Source organism: Elephas maximus, chromosome 20, assembly GCF_024166365.1.
Source record: "Elephas maximus indicus isolate mEleMax1 chromosome 20, mEleMax1 primary haplotype, whole genome shotgun sequence".
Classification (NCBI taxonomy): Eukaryota; Metazoa; Chordata; class Mammalia; order Proboscidea; family Elephantidae; genus Elephas; species Elephas maximus.
In genome coordinates this window covers 50,292,260-50,312,496 of record NC_064838.1, presented here as the reverse complement: position 1 = coordinate 50,312,496, position 20,237 = coordinate 50,292,260, and the positions used below count along the sequence as shown (strand labels likewise).

The window sequence follows — 20,237 nt, the reverse complement described above, 5'->3', positions numbered from 1 at the left end:
TTGCATTGAATCTCTAGATCAGTTTGGAGAAAATAGACCTCTTAATAATATCAGGTCTTCCAATCCATGAATATGGTATATCTCTCCATTTATATGGATCATCTTTGATTTCTGACAGTGGATAGCATTTTTAATCCCTATTACCTACTTCCACTTCCCCCCTTTTCTTTCTTCCTCCCTCTGCCATCCTCAAAAGGCAAGTTTAGGAGTGTGGCTGAGTCCATGGAAAGAAACCAGTCCCTGGCCCCCTTTCCAGCCTGTTCCTCAAGCCCTCCATTATGCAGACTTCAGACAGAAGAACATTCCTTCTAAAGCACTGCCTGTCCCAGTCACTATGTAGCAGGGCCAGCTGGGAACTTGTAGCTCATGAACCGTTCTCACGAAGTAGCCTAGGCACTCTTGCCCCTAACTTACTGGTGGGCGTTCAGCAATGACAGAGGGTAGCACCATGCCAAAGTCACTTGTTTTGGTTTCTGACATTTCCTGCCTCCTCATTTCTTTCATTTATTTGGTTTGCCTCAGACCTGCCATCATGTTTTCCATGACATGTGTAAGAGGGTGCTTGTGGGTGATGACCTCATGGGAGCACCCATGTGACTAGTCCTCCTACTGAGTGGCCCACGGAGTCGGGTGCAAGCCCCCTGTTCAGAGCATGATGCCAGCTGTAAGTCTTTAAGCAGAAGGAGGTTCTTCCCCACCCACCAGTGGATTGGGATGAAATGCAGGTCAGATGGAATGTTGCTTTCAAAGAGACATGAATAAGTACAGCCTGTGTCTTGTGCAGCAAGGAATCAGTGGCACGAAGTGTGTTTTCTTCTTTGTTAAGCTCTTCCCTGATGATGTTTTGATAGGTTCTTTCCTTCTAAGTAAAGGCCCCCAGAGAATGTGTAAAAAGTTCAAACCTCTCCAAACCCCTAACTTGGAGAAGCCTCTTAAGTCGTGCATTTGGTATTATCTGTGGTCCCCTTCTTTTCTGGAATGTCCAAACAGCCATTTCTCTGACATCTGGACAGAATAATAACTGTCAGTTGAATGGCATTTAACATGTGTCCCGGGGGCTTGCTCTGCAGAGCTGCACTCCCTCGCTTTTGCAAAGGCCATTCCCCATCCCGTGCATAACGGTATATATCTCTTCTCTCCTGATTCCCTCTGTGACCTGCATGCAAACACAGACGGCAGGCCACCAGACGACGCCGTGTTTGACATCATCACGGATGAGGAATTGTGCCAGATTCAGGAGTCCGGCTCCTCCTTGCCTGAAACACCCACTGAAACCGATTCTCTTGATCCAAACATGGCTGAACAGTGAGTAGACATCACATCCATTTCCTAAGTGCCCAGCCCCTGTGCTTTCTTATCAAAGGACCAGTTGCAGGCTTGGCTGTCTTTGCATAAGGGAGGGTGCCTTAGCACAGTCCTTGGGACAGGATGGCCCTGGGAAGAGCGCCAGGGCTCGGGAGCCTCCCATGCGTGGTCAGTGCTGAGCCTTGTCAGTCAGTTCCTGGGATGCGTCAGCAGGCTCCCTAACTGCAGCACCCCAGGAAGGCCCATCTTCCCGGGCTTGGGCAATCCTTACCGTGTTGCCGTTGGCCATGCTCAGAGCAACATGCCGTTCTTTAAAAATCATGTTTATCTTTGGAAACCACCAAACAAGTATGGTAATGATGCCACGGGAAAGGATGCTTAGATTTAGTTCAGTTGTCTTGGGCAGATGTGTTTTCTAGGAGTTCACTTTAGCTCCAGGTAAGCCCTCCCAAAGCCCAAAAGTTCTAAAAGCAGTAAAAAATATAGGCAGGTCTGTTACCTGCACTTGGCCACGCAGAGGGGACTTGCCACTCACCCAGCTGCACTGTGCCCAGCACAGTGTCGTGATGCTGCTCTCAGCCATGACCCTGACCCACCGACCTGACTGCTCTGTGAATGGACAGGGTCGGCAAGGCGCACTTGAGCGATTGTTTCTCCCTTGGCGTTCTCATCTTTCTGGTGTATTTATCTTCCAACAAGGTTTTTGAGGAGAGTTTTGCAAAGGCGTTTAAAAAAAAAAAAACAGAAATAAACTGTACAAAATGCCACCACATCAAAACACCAGGAGCTGATGTCATGGGACCCATAGAAAAAGGCCAAGTTCCCCCCCATGGCAGCCTCACTTGGTGTTTCTCAGCCGCTGGTGGCTGCGTTAAATGCAGTCTCTACAGCAAAGCATTGGCCGTTCAGAAGCTCAAGGAAGAACTGATGTAGTTCTCAGGTCCCACCCGTTGCTTGACCTACTTTCACTCCAGCTTAGGAGTTTTGTGATACCCCTGCTGACTCAAGTTGAGATCTTCCTGGTCAGAATTCAGAGTAGGGCTAGGATTTGTCTGTCGATGGTAATACCCAGAATTTCTGCTGTGTGGGAGCTGTATTTAATCTTTATGAGGCTCTCAGCATAGGAGACTTTAGGCCAAAGTATATTTCTCCACACTCCTCAGTTCTCTGACTAGAACGTGACTAAACTCGCGATGTTGTAGCCTCATGGATAAAGCCAACCTGGTCACACAGCCCAAGACAGCTGCGGCTCACTGTTGCATTCCTTTTCCTTCCTGGAACACCCTCCTCTGATGCGCTCCCTGGCCCTGTGGGCCTGTAGCCTTTTCCCCAGCCCCCAGGGCCCGGCGGACCTGGAGCATGTTCTGCTCCATTAGCACTGAGTGCACTCTGCTGTCCTCACCTGCCAACTGCTCACTGACCCTGACTCAGCTCCCAGCAGACAGGTACGTAGTTAGGTGAGCAGGACCAGTAGCCTGCACAAGAAAGTGACCACCCTGTAGCTCCCTCTCACTCCCTCAGCCCTCACCTTCCCCTTCCTCTTTCCCAGTAGGAACGAAAACAGAAGGCACTCTGACTGCTGACACAAAATGTGTTTTCAGCCATGGTAAATCAGGAACCATTCCAAGGAAAGGAAACTGCCAGTATGCAGGCCCATGGGCTCCAAAGCGGATCTGGGACTGGCGAATGGAAACCCGCAATCCCCTGAGCTTCATCTGTTTGGATGAAGAGCACGCCTCCAAGTCAGCTAGGCCTGCATCGTCAGACATCTTTGTGCCTCGGCTAGAGATAAACCCGAGCATCCCTGGTAGCTTTTTCTTATATTGGTTTTTCTGGCTTCCAAAAAGCCAGAAGCCTAAGAAGGTGTAGGAGGTATAGAGTCCCGGATTTGTAAAAGTATCCCTGATGGGAAGCTTAGAGGAAAAAAAGCAAACCTAAGGCAAGACATGATCCAGGAGGGATTAAACACCATGTAAGTCCAAATCCAGTAAGACTGCACAGAAGTAGTGTTGTTGAAAGAGATTCTTGCTGAGCACCTTACCGGTAGCAGTACTTTTACCCATGACCTCACTTAGTCCCCTCATAGCCCTTCAGGGAGTAGGGATTATTATCTGTAGTTTACAGGTAAAGAAACTAAAGCCTTGAGAGGCCAGATAACTTGCTCAAGGTTGTGTCGGTAAGTGTCATACTCAGCTTTGAACCCAGCACTTCTCCTGCCACTCCACACTCTTGAGATTTTAAAAGTTTCAGCTCTCTTCCCCAGGTCCCCATTTCCCCGTGTGACCATCAGAAACCTGCCCACCTTGCTCTGCCCCGTGTCTACTCCTCCCACACATACACACCTTAGGGCTCAGGAAGTTGTTTGCCTTGTCCTTCTGGGAAATGCTGGGACAGGAGGAAATCCCAAAGTGCAGCCTTGCAGGGAGACCTGGCAAGACGCTGTGGACTCCCAGAGTGACCTCCCCATGGCCCCCAGGGCAGGGCTTAGAGCCAGGAGGGTGGTGGGAAGCAGGCACACAGCTGTAACCGCCGGTAAAAAGATGACAGGATCTTTCAGACACGCCAGCGCACACCCTCACTCTTAGTCTACCAGGCCCACCCGCAGCCATCTCTGTTGCCCCTCTGTTCTCAGGACTGAGGTGGCAGGCAGAGAAGGAAACCAGCCTCTTGTCAGCTGTTGAATTGGGCCAGGGGGTAGGGCAGGGGCTGGGAGGGGCACTGGGCTTTGGCCCTCTGGGCCTCTGCTCATCCTCCACCCAGATCATGGCCTCCCTGAGGCTTGTCCTCCCCCTTTGGTTACCTGGCGAGCAGCCTGTATGTGGTGAAGAGCTTATGCTCCAGACTCAGACATACCTGGTGAGAATCCCTCGTCTTCCACCCCTGGGTTTCGTGGCTTCAGGCACCATGACCTCCATGAACTCAGTTCCCTCACCAATACAGAAGAGATGGGGGACAGCACCCACCCCCTAGTGTTGTTAGGAGATTAAACAAGAATGATGTGAACCAACACACTGAACCCAGCGCCTGGCACCTGGGAAGCCTTCTGTGAAAGGGGCCTTGTTTTTAGGATAGTCTGACCCTGAGTTGTGATGCCAGGCGGCTGGGCCACCCACATCTACTGCTGCATGTGGCAGTACTGCACCTGATCCCCCCGTAGTCTTCTCAAGGAAAGCAGATGGCTGGATGGTACTGAGTGAGCTTAAACCAACCCACAGAGTCCGTCCCAGAGCCCACAGAACATCCTTTGCCAGTAATTGCATTGGAGCTGGTGATTTGTGGACAGAGTGCTTTGTGGGACCTGCGGTTGATTTGTCACCAGCCAGGAGATTGACACCTCATGTCTCAGAAACAATGAGTACAGGAAACGGTGAGAATGGTTAAAGCTAGAAAGCCACCTCTCGCTTAGGTTGGCCCACAGAGTTGGCTGGTGCCTGGTGGCCTGTCAGCTGCACGAAACCTCTCTGTAATCAACATTTTGGGGTGGAGTAGAGCCTTCGCTGGGGTCATAAGCCCTAGCTCTGCTGTGTGAGCTGTGGCAGGTATTAATCTCTCTGAACTAGCTTCCTCATCTGAAAATATGGACAGTAATGCCAGCTCTCTTTCAAAACAGCATTGTGAGTTTACCATGGACCACAAAGGGCTAGGATCCTGGAAGGGGTGATGCCCTGAGAGCCCCTTGCAAGGGGTAGCTGGAGTGACCGCCTGACTGCTCCTAGGCTGGTACCCTTTGCTCTGCCTCCACCCCTCCAGTGGGGGTGGCTTCAGGCTTTTCTCTCCTGTGGACTAATCTCCTCAATCCACAATACCCACTGAGAACACCTGGGCTTTGGGCTTCCTGGTGGCCCCTGATCGATGTCTCCCTGTGTTCACCACATCTCATGTGACGCGAGCCATCTCTGTCACCTGCTGTATCTCTGTTGGAAACATGGTAGGGGAGGAGCAAGTTTTTCCCCCAGACCTGGAGACCATGCCCAAAGCAGTCTGGATGCAACCAGGCCACAGCCAACCTGGCCTCCCCTCCCTGGCCCTCCCCAGGCCTCCGCCTGCCCCCCCCCCAGGCCATTCTTGTCATGCACAGGTGTGATGAGCAGAGGAGAGAGTCAAGGGGAGGACGAGACCTGATTCCACCCCGCACCTCACCCCAGTCTCTGCCCCTCAGCTCACCCCAGTTTCATTGTCTGTAAAATAGAGATTGTGAAAACAGTGTCTTCTCTTCCATGGGGCTGTTGGTGTGGATTGAATGAGGTCAAGACCACAAAAGCTCTCTGTAACCTACACAGTGCTGTACCAGTATTTATTGCCAGTAATGATGTATACCCAGGGAGGATTTGGAAAAATGGTATCTATACCTGAGTATAGCAGCTAGGGGTCCAAGAAGTGTGGGACCAGTGAGCGACGGAGTCGGTGAGGGAACATTCTGCTGCTGTGCTATTCTTGGAAATGAGCAGGCAGGGCTTTCATAAGCCGTGAAAGAGCCAGGGTGAAGCTTTTGAAAGCCTGAAGAGAAGGCATACAAAATAGGCCTGCGGTGGGGCATGCCCCAATGGACACCTGTGTCTCTTTTGATTTCTTCAGCCAGGTAGGCACCTGGTGAGGAAAAACCTAGTGGTCCCAGCAGCTGCCTCTCTGTTGCTGTGGCGAGACAGGCCCCAAGCTGGGCTCTCGGCGTTCACTGTCTGTTCCTCACAAGCACCCCAGGAGGGAGGCCATCATTAGCCTGTGGTATGGACACAAAACGGCGGTCTTGGGGGCTGAATAACTTGCTTGAAGACACACAGAGATGAAGCTGTCACTGCCTTTCCCGTCACACCACACTCCTCTCCACGGGAAGTTCTAGCCGTCAGCCATATGTGCAGATGCCACCGGGCCTGTCTCCCTGACTCTCAGCTCCTTCCTTCCCCAGTTAGGGCCTCTGCCTCGTGGGCTGGGACACTGTCAGGGAAGCCAGGAACTGGCGGTCCTCCATCGGAAGTGCTCAACATTGAGATGAATCCACAAAGCTGGGATGACAGAAGCTTCCCCTCTGAAGCCAATAAAAGGAAGGTAAACGTCAACCTTGTCACCAGGAAAAGGGCAGAGTTTGTTGTCTGAGGAAGCTCTTGGTGGTCCGTGTGGCTCAAGTGCAGTAAAGGACCTCCCCTCGTGGGTACCTTTAGGTGCATTTTTGACACAGTAGGTAGGATTGGGTGGGCCCTGCAAGGCCCTCCCTGTGCTCAGCTGGACCAGGGTACATGCGGCATGCCATGTATCTCAAAAGGCGTGAAGCCAACCCTCATTCACCCTGCAGACCCCCAGGAAGTAAGATAGAGGCCTTCTATTTTGTGTCACTTGTTCTTACAAGCAATGATAATAATCACTGGCACTTTTGGAGCCCTTCTACCCACAAATGCAAACTGTTTTGCATGTATTATCTCAAGTCATCTTCACACCAGCCCTGTGAGGTGGGTGCTGTTATGATCTGTGTTTCACCAAAAAGAAAAGAAACAGAGGTGGTCAGAGGCTAGAAGACTTGCCCACAGTCTTACCAGCTGGTTAGTGGCAGAGCTGGGATTCAACTCTGGTCTGCCCAAGCCCCAAAAGCACACTGTTAAGCCACTCCTGGCGCGCCTCCCTGTGCACTCTGTTTAGCTGTTGACAATTGATTCTCCCTGTTTCGGTGAGAGATTTTGCGATGCATGAGCCCAAAAGGCACCTGTGAACCTATTGAGCAGACTGCCAGGATCTAATACCAGGCACAGAAGTCTAACACTTAAAACTGTGCCACATCCTGTGACCACATTATAGGCCAAAAACAAATGTAGTGCACATTTCGGAGAGGAGGTCGAAAGCCACAGTGAAGGAGCTAGGTTGTTATCACTGGTATATTCCATTTCCTTGATAGAGCAGTACCCTGAAAGTTTACAATTTTAACTCATTTCCTGTGCTCTAAGCTCACAAGGAACCATTTTTGGTGTATTCCGAACATAACAAAATAGAATGCACCTAAGGATAAGAGTAGTTTGGAGACTTTAAAATAGGGTTTTCCTAGCCGTGAACATCAGAGGCTGTTTAATGTATTATGTACACATGTGCGTGTGCGTGTGTATAGGCCTGTCTGTGTGAATGTGTGTGTGTGTGTGGTGTGTGGCAAGCATTGGGTAATTTAATTTTTAAATGAGCAAACCCACCAAAGAGTACCTTTCAGAAATGTTTAGATTCTTGACGGTTGTAAACTCTGCTTTGCACATTTTTCAGGCATTCCATGGACCAGTGGAATTCTCAGTGAGCTCTAATTTGTTTTGGCTCATTCCCATTCCCCAGTGCTAGTCCTTCCAGGAGTAAACAAAGAGAACATAAATATCTCCTTATGTAAAAGTCAAACCTCACGGTGAGGCAAGACCTGATCTCATTCCCATTAGGTGCCTGCTGACTGAGGTCAGAGCCATATGGGCCATTGCTTATTTTCATGGTTGCCCTAACCTCCTCTGCTTGCTCAGTACAGAAGAATCTGAACTTGGGAACCCAGAATGCTACCCTCCATCAACAGCTTTGTTTGCTGTGCTCCCCTCTCCAACCTTCAGTCCCAGTCAAGCAGAACTTGAGCTCTTAAGAGTCACATGTTCGTTCCCTTGGTGTCAGCATTTGTGGGGGTGAAGGACGGAAAGCCCTTATAAGCCTTAGGCCTGGGTGTTCAAGAAGAGAACAGAATATGCTCATGCCTTAGAAGAAGCATTCCAAACAAGCTGCAGTGTTTGATTACTTCTCCAGGAGAATGCACAGCTATAAACAAAGCCTTCCTCATCTCATCTAACCATTCTCTTTGTAAATTCCTAAGCATCTTCTCTAAGCCCTGGCATCGCCTACATTTGGAGCATGCTGGTGGCCTCCACATTGTGGGAGGCAGAAGAAATCTTGGAGGTGTCCTCAGAAAACTTCCATTGACTTGAGACCCCCAGGTAAGGGAGGCAGCCAATGTCTTTCACAAGTTTCCAGAAGTTCTTTCGAAACTTCAGGCCAACAAAGACATAGAGCACAGGGTTAAGGCAGGCCCGCAGGTAAGCAATGGCCTCCGTCACTATGATGGCGTAGTGAAAGCTGGTCATGGCATGGTACTCCCAGCTCGTGCTGCGAATGAGCTTCATGAGGTTAAAGGGTGTCTGGGTCAGCAGGAACACAGCCACCACCAGGAAGATGATCTTTAGAGACTTATGCTTCTGGAAACTGCGTGCATGAAGCAGCGTCTTGATTATGACTGAGTAGCAGATGATCATGGTGAACAGCGGCAGGAAGAACCCCAGTGCCATCTGGGTAGCAAGGACCACAGTGGAAATTTTCTCGTCTTTGTAATCACAGATGAGCTTGTCATGAATAGAGACATTTCCGTAGATGATCTGTGGCAAGGAAACCAGCAGGGAGATCACCCACATGGACAGGCAGATGACTTTGGCCCAGATCATCCGCTTGGCCTGCTGGTTGTAGGCTTTGGTGGCTTGAACCACTGCAAGGAAGCGGTCCACTGTGATGCAGGTAAGGATGAGCATGGATGTGTAGAAGTTCAAAGTGTAGGTGCCCAGTAGGATTTTGCACATAGACGTGCCAAACACCCACTCATGGATGCTTGCATAGGTCCAGAAGGGCAGAGTGCAGACAAACACCAGGTCAGCCAGGGGCAGGTTCATCAGGAACAGGTCTGTCATGCTCTTCAGCTTCTGGTAGAAGATGTATATGACCAGCACCAAGGAGTTCCCCACCAGGCCACAGACGAACACCACCATGTACATGCAGGGCAGGAAGAACTTGCTGAACTGCAGGAAGCGGTTATGCTCCTGTCGGCTGTCACTGGAAGTGTTAAAAAACTCAGGATCTGTGTAGTCATACTCTTCCATGGCGTCTGTTCTGATGAAGACCTGTAAGTCAAAATGCAGAAATTGTATTTTGGACACTCCTGGTCTTACCACTGTCCCGTTGACAGCATTTAGGTGGTGGGCCTCTCCTAAACCCACCGTTATGCTCAGCAAAAACCCAGCCCAGACCATCAGTACACTGGAAATAGGGGAAATTAGAACAGGGGATTCTTCATTAATTCTCAGCACCACCACACATAACTGATCCACACACACTCCATAAAACCCCATGCCAAATTGTTTTGAAAGCAAAGGCTGCCGTTAGGTTAGATAGGCACCGGTTCCTTTTGGAAGAGCAGCACTCTTCTTTAATGGGGAGGGCCTGTCTTCAACTGCCCCTGCATCGTAACAGTTGCCCACCCATCCTATCTCCATTTCCTGTAAAATTAGACCCCTGAACTACTAATAGTGAAAGCAAGCACCCCTCCTAGGGAGCTCTACTGTCAAGGAGATTCCTGGAGACTAGGTGTTTGGGGAATGACCAGGATTCTCTACTTGGGTAGGGCAGTCATCTTGCCTGTTCTTCCCTTCTATTGCATAGATTTAAAAAGCAGCTGATACAGGCAACTTGCATAGATTAAACAAGGCAGAGAAAAGCCCATGGCTGCCTGGCACTGTGGCTGAGCTGGCTTCATGACCAGGAAAGTGGGCAGTTCTCCTCAAACCCCAACCCAAAATTTCTCCTCTGTCTGTCGCAGCGTATGACATCCACCATCAGAACCTCATTTCCCGAGACTTCTTGGTCTTCAGGAGTCTCTTAAAAGGTAGATTTCCTTGGAAGGGGGAACATTGCTTTAGCTTTTATGATTCACCGTGTGGGCGTCTACTTTAACAATTGGAAGACCCAATGGAAATGGGGTGTCGAATAGGTGGGCTACTTCAGTGAGGCGAGTGGCCAGCCTTGCCCTGAGGCTGGTAGCAAGCAGCAAATGGCTGCCTTTCTTGCCTGGGACTCCAGGCTCTTGAAGGTTGTTGCTTCCTCTGACCCTCGTTTCTCCCCTCTAACCCTGCTAAGGGCCACAGACAGGACACAGGGGTGATGTACCCCATGGCGTGGGAGCAGAGGCAGCATGGCAACATTGCTCTTGGAGTGCCAGGCCAGTCCTCCCTCCTGCTTGCAGATATTCAACATGCAACTGCCCCTTCCCAGGGACCCTCTGCCATGTCCCCCAGCACCTCAAGAAGATGTTCTAAGAGCAGGTGTTTAGACAGAATATGTGCAAGGTTTAGCAAAGTCAAAATATGGTCTGGCCAGATAACTACATATAAAAGGTGAAATTATTTGCCCTTTCTCATCCTCTCAGGTACTCTCCTTTCCTGATCTTGAGCCCTAACTGGAAGCGGTGTCAGCCTTGGTGTGAGTTGAAACGCCCTTCCTTTCTAGCAAGGAAGAACCTTGCCTTTGAGATAAGACCAGGATGACAACTACTCAATAAGTATTTCCTGCCCCTCGTCCACAAAGTGTTAGATCTCTAAGGGGGCGGGGCCAGCCAGTAGGCAGATGCCCCAGCTGGCTTTCTGGGGTGCTAGATTAGATAGATCAAATGGTGACGTGTATCTGTACTGCTTCACACAGGGACAGAAACACTTTCTCCATCATTGAGAGGATGAAACAGGAGCTTGCTTTTCTTAAGAGTGATGTCCAGCTCTCCATTATTGCTTGACTTACTCTTGGCCTTTTTTTTTTTTAACCCTGTTCTTACTGTTGCTAGATCTTTATACACACTAGCATTACATATGTCCTCAAAGGACGCATGCAAATTCATTTGTAATGGTAAAATTTAATATTATCTTAACAGCAGATTGGGACTACACAGTTCTGTGCAGAGTATTGAAAACTACTTGCCCTTCTAGAAAACGTTAAAACTGTTTTTTATCTTCTGTAACCAAAGTCCTATGCGCTGTAATTGATTTATGGGAGAAAAAGGTAATATATGTAACTTTGGAAATTGTCTGATAATAAATGATGAAGCAAATTACAATTCAGACATAAAATAGAACATGACTGAGATATTTAGGAGGAGTTTTTAATGATTTGGGAAAACTATTGAAATTGAAATTGCTCAGAGCAGTCCAAGCAGGAACTAAATATGCAAAGTAAGTATTAGCTATTACTGTTACAATGATAGATGACAAAAAGAACACAAAACTGATCCGGATCCTTCACCTTTTTTGTCATAAACCCTGTAGAGAATCTCCTAAAACTTCTGGTCCTTTCCTTCAGAAATAATGCACGGTGCACACATACGCACACACACAAACACCTGGGGGGTTCATGAACCCCTTGAATCCTCCTGCCATGTGTTTTATGGACCCTAGTTTAAAAATCCCTGGTAAGCTGTATGATTTTGGCTGTACTTTTAAAACCTTAGAAAAAATGACCAAATTTAATCAGCAGTTTATCTCTTGACTGGTGGACTTTTGGGTCACTTTTCCCCCTCCTCCTTTATATTTTATATAAACCTACAGCTGTCGAGTCGATTCTGACTCATAGCGACCCTATAGGACAGAGTAGAACTTCCCTATACAGTTTCCAAGGAGCGCCTGGTGGATTCGAACTGCTGACCTTTTGGTTAGCAGCCATAGCTCTTAACTACTTTGCCACCAGGGTTTAATAGTTTCCAGATTTTCTGCAGTGGTCTATTAGAAAAGAAAGCAAACAGTAACCCGAGATAGTAGATTGTCTTCTAAAATGCAAAAGGAAAGGAAAACAGATTATTCCCTGAACAAGCACAGGCAGTGACTAGACTCACCTCGCTGGGTGGGTCTGATTGTGCTGTTATTGGTAGTCCCATCAGCTTATAAGCACTTACTGTGTGCCAGAACTATGTTAGGTATGTAGTTCTCACATTTTTCTAATTTAACCCTCACAGCAGCTAGTGGCAGAGATGGGATTTGAACTAAGCAATTCAGCTCCAGAGCCCAAACAGTTTACCACTAGGCTATGCTGCAGGTAGGAATCTGAGAACCTCAGAAGAGGTTAGTTCTCCCCTTTTTTCTACTAAATGTGAAGAGGACAAATGACTCACCAGTAGAGACGCACTGTTGATGTTTGCTCCAGAGACGGGCTTGCTCACGACAGCAGCCAGCCTCTACCTTTCTGTGATGTGGCCCCTGTTTCCGCTGAATATCTGAAGAACTTTGGTTGGTTATTATAAGAGACCCACCCCTACCCCCCCCCCCCCCCCCGCAGATCAGAATACATGACCAGACTTCACTCACGTAGTTGAGGAGTCAAAGAGATGAAGCTGTGGCGCTAGACACCCCACTTAACACCTGCATCCTGGCTTGGGGCTTCTTTCTGGATCTGAGAGCATGTTTATTTGTAAACCAAAGAGGAGCAATAAGTAGGTCTGGCTCTGGCAGTACCCTGAAGATGGTGGTGTGATGTTGTTAGGTGGCATCGAGTCTATTTTGACTCATAGTGACCCTATAGGACAGAGTAGAACCGCCCCATAGGGTTTCCTAGGCCGGAATCTTTACAGGAGCAGATTGCCAGGTCTTTGCTCCCGCAAAGCCACTGGATGGGTTTCAACCACTGACTTTGGTTAGCAGCCAAGCACTTAACCATTGTGCCGCCAGGGCTCCTCGATGGTGGTGTGTGTACCTTAAAAATATTTCAATCACTGGGTCTCTTTGGGATAGTTTGAGTCTGGGGCGGTGAAGAGGCAGGGGGATGGGAGCAAATGTTTATTGAGTACATGCTGTGGACTTATGTGCGTGCACGCAGCTCTACACACCTGATGCTGTTGATCCTCATGGCAGCCCTGCAAACTAGTTATCATCCCCATTTTATACATGAGGACTTGGAGGGCCATAGACTAAACAACAGCCCCATGGTCACACAGCTAGTAACTGGCAATTCCAGGATACACACCCAGGCCTCTGTCACTGCCAGACCAATGGGCTGGATGGCTTCTGGTGATGGCTCTGCCATGGGGTGGGCTGCAGCCTGCCTCCTGAACCCACTCTGCTCAGTGCCCTTTGCAGGCAGTGTTCACCCACCCTCTTTATCCTGGCTGCAGTCATCAGTTCCCTGTGGCTGCTGTGCCTACTCCTGGCACTCCCCAGGTATTGAACACCTTGGCCTTGATCTCACTACAGTTCTAGTTGCTGGTCTTCATGATCCCAGTTTGCTGACACTTCTGAGAAATAACACCTGGAAGGCTGGAATTAGAGGAATGTCTGCCTGGGCCACATTCCCTGGCATCTCCCATCTGTGCAGAGGGCACGTGATAGAGGAGCGGATGCTATCTCTCATTTTCCACAGTGTCCACCCTCCTGCCCCACTTCTTCAGCCCTGTACCTGCACCCAGCCTGCTTTCCACCCAAGGCTGGGGCTCTCTGCCCTGTCTGCTGTGCAAACTCTCTGCCTCTTCCTGAGGACAGGGCGTCCGTAGGACATGAGGGAGGCATGGGAGCGGGACCAGGAGCAGCCCTGGGATCTGGGGCCTAACGCCTGGAGTTCTGCCACGAGCCAGACCCTGTGCTGGATGCTGCCCGTGTGTAGTCGTTGAATCCTCTCCATGTGCAGGTGAACGAGCAGAAGGTGAGAGAGATTGGCTCACTTGTCCCCAGGAGTTCCCCAGGGTGACTGCAGAGCCAGCGCTCTTTCTACAAATGGAGCCACCCCAGGGGTCTGCTCAAAGAGCCAAAGTCCTCTAGTGGGCTTTCAAGTCTTTTTTTTTCCAATGAGGTAGTTCAAACTGCCCTTTCAGCCAGACTGGTGCAAATGAGTGAGATGTTCCCTGAGGACAGGAATTAAGGAATTACGTGCCTGCATAGAATAGGTACCTCTGGACAGATGCACAAATGGACAAATGAACAAGCTGAGCCAAATACTGAAGGAAAGATGGGTCAAAGCATCCGTCTTTCTGAAAGACGTTTCAGGGCAGGACAACCTTTTGGAGTGAGTGAGGCAGGTTGACATTTTTGGAGTCTTTTTAAGCTTTGAGAGTGAGTTTTTCATGGACAAGCCAAGTGAGTCTTTCAGGACAGTTCCTGGGCAATGTTGGAACAGTCTGAGCTGCTTTGCTTATTACATTTGGTCATACTTCTCTTTCTTAGCCGATCCCTTGTACTCCTTGGGGGGAAACGGAAGCCTTGGCCCGGTGCCCTCCATACCACGTGCATGCAGCCACATGTGTCAGGGTGTGTGTGTGTGTGCGTGTCTGTGGGGATGTGTATGCCTGAGGAAGGATGACTGCATTTGTCATAACTGTTCTCCAGTGGAAAGGCCTGTCTGGTACCAAAGACTTGCTACCAAGGTTGAGGAACCAAACCACTCGGAATTTTGGAACCAGTGTTTTATTTCAGCCACTTCACAGAGTTCCTTTATTATCTACCCATTTGTAGTGTTAGTTGTTTCAAGGCCATTGTTTTTCTTTGAAACAAAACTAAGCTTCTTAAGGAAAAATACCCAGTCATGCCTGTCTTGAATTTCCACTGGAACACTTACCAAGCATTTTCTAAATAGACGTGGAGGAAGAATGGAAGGAAGGAGCAGACATGCCTGTCACAGGCTTATCTAGGAAATCAGACTGTGCTGACTTGCTCGTCGTCCCCGAGGACCTGGCATTCCAGTGCCAGAGCCATGAGGATCTGGGTCCCAGAAACCAGAGAGGAGGCCTTTATGCTTGTCAGGATGAGAAGACTCCAACTGCGAGGCATTGCAGGATGACAGGGAGTGTGAAGGATAAATTAGTAACTGAAGATCCTTAGAAAAGAAGCCTAACCAAATAGCGGGTGGATGAGGCGTGCTCAGTGGTGCCCTAGGTGCTAGTCATGAGGATAGGCGTGTGGATTTCTGTGTTGTGGTTAGATTGTTGTTGTTGTGCATTGCTGCCGAGTCGATTCCAACTCATGGTGACCCCACGTGTGCAGAGTAGAACTGCTCCATAGGGTTTTCAAGGTGTGACCTTTCAGAAGCAGATCACCAGGCCTGTCTCCCAAGGCGCCTCTGGATGGGTTCAAACCACCAACCTTTTGGCTAGTAGTTGAATGCTTAACTATTTGTGCTACCCAGGGACTCTGATCAGACCTTGGTCGCCAAGTAATCCACCATCAAAATCCCAGAAATGCTCTTCTTCACTTGGTTTGTAAGCAAAAAGGAAAGCAGTTGTTAAAAGGAAAACTACTATGAATTTACTTTCTAATAGCAAAATAGAAGATGCCTCCAGGTCCCAGAGTGAATGCGGTCTACGGTGTGATTCAGCCCAGCCTTCTGCACCACTCTGTTCAACAGAGCTTTCATGATGATGGACGTGCCCTGGCCCTGTGCCATCCAGCGCAGTAGCTCCTAGCCTCGGGTGGTTATTGAGCACTGGAAGTGTGGCTAGTGCCACCAAGGAGCCAGACTTTAGTGTTACTTACTTCTGATTCATTTAAACAGCCACAAGTGGCTAGCGGCTACCGTGTTAGACAGCACAGTTCTAAACAGAAGACCTCTCCAGCCTGAAGGCTTTCACAGCCAGAGGGACTGGAGGGCCCCGTGTAATCAGGCCGAGCAACACATCACTGTGCTGGGCCTAGCGAGACAGAGGAGTAGAGGCAGTTCCCTGAGGAGGATTATCAGCAAGGCATCTTCAGCCAGAGGGCCTTTCTGGGTACCCATTCCGTCCTCAGCCAGGGAATCTGCCCCCCAGGGAGTCTGCAGGATTGAAGTTGTGCAGTAATTAAACGGAGAGTCCGAGGCACTTTGATCTGCGAGAGGAAAATATGGTAGATTCCAGCTATAGGGTCCCCAGCTGTGGCCCCTTGCCGAGTGAGGCGTGGACTCCTGGACTGCATTGCCAGGGACTTCCTCAGCATCCACCTTGTTTGTGGTCACCACTTTATTCTTACTCAGTTCTAAAGTGGAGCCTTGGTTATGTCCTCCTCTGGGGGCATTTGGGGCAGAAAAAACCTTACCCAGCGGCTGATAATCTAGACAGTTATTGAGCGTGGGCTGTGTGCATCTCAGGGTACCTGAGGATGACCACCCCTGGAGGAATGAACAAGTTGATGGACTAGTATGCGTGCCTCGAGAGAGGTTTAGCTCAACTGACCAGAGGCTCAGCGATGGAAACTCAGCCGGAAGGGGCGACGTGCCATCAGCCGTACAAGGCTACCACAGCTAGCAGCAGGCTTGCACAGCCAGAGCAAGGGGAGGAGGAAGGTCAGTTGTAGGCAGTGAGTTTGTCTTGCATGTTTTCTGAGAAAAATACCTCAATAGCAACTAAAGGAAATGGCTATAGTAGGAGATGGGGTCCCTGGGTGGTACAGATGGTTGACATGTGTGGCTGCTAACAGAAAGTTTAGGGCTCAAGTCCACCTAGCGGCATCTCAGAAAAAAGCCCTGATGATCTGTTTCCCAAAAATCAGCTGTTGAAACCCTCTGGAACACAGTTCTACTCTGATACATCCGGGGTCACCATGAGTCAGAATTCACTCTAGGGCAACTAACTGGTTTTCTTTTGTTTTTTTCATAGCAGGAGATAGGATGCCCTCTAGCTGCCTTGATTTTGTTCCCTGTCATTGTCAAACTTTGACCTCCTCTATGAGTTGGAATTGACAGCAATGGGTTTGGTTTGGTTTTTGGTTTAGCAGAGTTGCTCACACATTTCTTTTACTGGATTCCACAATAATAATAATAAAAAAAAAACATTTTACATGACCACCCAATTGTGTATGTGTGTATACACAGATAAAGTCAAAACAAGAACCTCATAAAATGATATTTATCCTCACAACATGCAGTGTATTGCTTTGATATTTTCTATTTTATTCTTTCTTTTAATGCTGGTCAGAACCTGCTAAATTGATTTTACAACCCACAAAATGGGCCATGATCCACAATTTGAAAGAGAGTTTCATGCCCCTAACCGTTACCTTCAAGATGTCATCACCCACCCATCCACACCCCAATCTCTACACCCCGTCCCCTCCCTTGCCTTCCTGCCCCTCTCAGCTACTTCCTGATGGGCCTCAGCCAGGGCCAGCAAGGGTCTGGGGAATCTACTCTGTGAATTCTCTACTTAACAGGTAATCAGGTTGTATGCATCATGGTGGTTGGAGAGGAGGGAGATGGAGGAAGAGAGGGATGGGGACATCTTTTACTATAAATTCAGGAAAATTCAGAGAACCAACTGTAGTTTTCAGGATTTCTTTTGTCATGTGGTATTTATTTATCTCATTTATGGCATTTATGCTTTGGACAAGCATCGTAATGACCTAGTGCTGCTGTAACAAAAAATACTGCTGGTGGAAATTTATTTTCTCACGGTTCTGGAGCTAAAAGTCCAAACCAGCTGTATCATCTCCTCTGTGAGCCTCTCCTAGTTTCTGGTGTCTCTGGTGTTCCCTGGAGTTCCTTGACGTCTGTCTTCCCCCAGTGTGTGTCCCTGTGTCTATTCTGCTGTTTTTATCACTCAGAAGTGATTAAAGACCCACCCTACACTGGTGTGGCTTCATTAACATAACAAAAGAAACCCCCTATCTTCACACAAGATCACATCTACAGTCACAGGCCCAGGAATGCAACAAGTACTGGGGCGGGGGGAGGGGCACAATTCAATCCATAACAACAAGGATAAAAGAAAGTGAAATGAGGCAGGCCTGAGTGACCTTGAACATGTCTCCTCTTCCCTAGACCTCTCTGTCTCCCTATTTGTCAGTGGGATGTTGGACCAGGAGGTCTCTGCAGCTGCTCACACTGACCTCCTGTGACTGTGTGTCCTAGGGGAGGGGTAGGAGCTCTGGAAGCCCCTGGTTGGAAGTACAGCAGGAAGAAGGTGTTGGGCTGAGAGGAGGTCAGAATTAAGGCCGGGGTGGAGGAAGGACTGGAGCTGCGGAGAAAAGGAAGCAGCGAAGTGACAAAGCCTGCCCTTGGGGGCAGCCAGTGCCACAGGAAATGTTGGCACTGAACCTTCCCGAGGTAGATGGGAGCACCCGAGGGCAGGGAGCTGTGGAACAGGAGCCCACCTCGTTCCCAGACACTGGGCTCCATGAAGTGAGGTTTCTGAGGGCTTAGAAACTGCAGCCTTTTCAAGCCAGTAGAACCTTAGAGTCCATCTCATGCTGTTTCCTTCCATTTAGAGCAGAGGAAACTCAGATCTTGGCCAAGGACAGGGGTTCACCCAGAGTCACACAGTAATAAAGCCAAGGCTGGGCCCACGATGGTGTGACCCCACCGTAGGCTACCGCAAAGTACTGCAACAGAAATGTGTTCTCTCAGAGTTCTGGAGGCCATAAGCGAGATGTCGACAGGGCTGTGCTCCCTCTGAAGGAGAACCCTTTCCTTGCCTCTTGCAGCATCTGGCGGTGGCTGACAGTCTTTGGTGTTCCTTGGCTTAGAGCTGCATCGCTTCTGTGGAGCACAGCTCTACTCCGGTGCACACGGGGTCGCCGTGCGTCAGACTCCATCTTCGGCAACTGATTTTCTTTTGTTTTTGGTTTTTTGTATAGTAGGAGATGGGATGCCCTCTAGTGGCCTTGCTTTTGTTCCTTGTCATTCTCAAACTTTGACATCCTTTTTGCCTGTCTTCACCTGGCCGTCTTCCTTCTGTGCCTTCTGTGTATGTCTGCATGTCTTTTCTTCTGATAAGGACACCAGTTGTGTTAGATTTAGGGCCCACCCTACTCTAGTAGGAGCCCTGGTGGCACAGTGATTAAGAGCTTAGCTACTAACCAAAAGGTGGGCAGCTCGAATCCACCAACTGCTCCTTGGAAACTCTATGGGGCAGTTCTACTCTGTCCTATACGGTCACTATGAGTCAGAATTGACTCGCTGGCAACAGGTTTGTTTTTTTTTGTTTGGCTACTCCAGTATGACCTCATCTTAACTAATTACATCTACAAAGACCGTATTTCCAAATAAGGTCACTTCCTGAGGTTCTGGGTAGGTATGAATTTGGGGGGAGACACTATTATACCCAGTACAACTGCCTCTTGTGCCATCTTGGGATACAGAGACCTCCAGCTAGAGTGAGGCCCATTGCTCAGGGCTCATGGATCTCAGCCCCTGGGCAGGTAGGCTGTTTCTTAAGACAGGCTCTCCCATCTGTCAGGAACTGACTTGGACTGTACACACATAGCCCCGATGGGGCACATGGATAGCAGTGAGTTGCTGGTTGTTTAGGTGGCCCTTTGGAGGCTCCAAACACCAGCCCCTTTCACCACCCCATCAGCAGCAGAGCCATGAGAGCAGACTCCCAAACCCAAAGGCCTCCCAGCACACTAGCACTAGAAAGGAACAAGGCCAGGGAAGTGGGAGATACACAACAGAAAGAGCAGCTACTGGGCCTGGTGGTGAACAGGCCTGACCAGGCTAGGGGGTGATGTCCAGGTCTGCAGGCATGAAGCCAACTCTTAAGCTCGTAGGTTTTCCAGGAAGACAGAAGCCCCTTGGTGTGCGATGCTGGTCCTCCTCCTCCAGCACAGAGAGGCTCAGTGGGGTGGCAGCGAATGTTTGCTTTTGCATCTGTGAGAAAACCCTGTTAGAGGTGAAAAACGGCCGCAGTTGTCTTCTGGCTTGAATCTGCTAACTCAGTGTCTACCGCTCCACACAAGACTCAGTGTCTTCCTCCTTCAGGAATTTGTCCCCAAGTCTTTTCTTGACTTTAGTCAGTGTTCTTTCTGTCCTTTATCCTGAATTTCCACGCTAATCATTTGCACCTCCGTGCACATTTCTTAGCAAGCAGCCTTAGGTCTCTTAGGTTCCTGCAAACGGCAGAGGCTGAACTGCTAAGTGCTGGTCCTGTCTGGCAGGGAAAGCTCGTGGTCTGAGGGAGATAAGACCCAAGAGCAAATAACTAAGGCCCAGCATGACCAGAGGTGTGACACAGGTGTGCACTGGGTGATGGGGAAGTGTGGAGGGTGGGGGTGTGTGGCAGATGCCACCATGTCTGAGGTCTTGGCGCAAAGCCGCCCATCACCTCCCCGGACCTCTTGGTATGGTGCTGTCACTGCAGATACGCCACACAGTGCACAGATGTTCTTGCCCCGTGACAGCCAAGCATCGACTTGGGCAGGACACATTGCATCTGGCCACTCTGAGCCTCACCCTCAGGC

At 49.3% G+C, this 20,237-nt stretch overlaps 2 protein-coding genes across 9 annotated transcripts in view; one reads left to right on the top strand and one right to left on the bottom strand.

The window, feature by feature from the left end:
• FYCO1 (FYVE and coiled-coil domain autophagy adaptor 1) overlaps positions 1-20,237 on the top strand; it is a 107,442-nt gene that overhangs the window by 42,341 nt on the left and 44,864 nt on the right. For 4 of the 8 annotated variants that reach the window (XR_007514388.1, XM_049861824.1, XM_049861821.1 and 1 more), the window contains exon 14: positions 1,173-1,305. Coding sequence is in view for 7 of the 8 variants with exons in the window: in XM_049861824.1 (XP_049717781.1) it covers positions 1,173-1,305 (133 nt within the window). In the remaining variant the exon portion in view is untranslated. The other 4 variants (XM_049861828.1, XM_049861827.1, XM_049861826.1 and 1 more) reach the window with 4 other exon arrangements.
• CXCR6 (C-X-C motif chemokine receptor 6) lies at positions 8,145-9,170 on the bottom strand. Its single transcript, XM_049861831.1, has one exon. It carries the CDS (start codon positions 9,168-9,170, stop codon positions 8,145-8,147), a length of 1,026 nt encoding a protein of 341 aa, XP_049717788.1.

Excerpts from the sequence above, each read along its gene's own strand:
- CXCR6 (XM_049861831.1), bottom strand. The coding sequence starts at position 9,170 with ATGGAAGAGTATGACTACACAGATCCTGAGTTTTTTAACACTTCCAGT.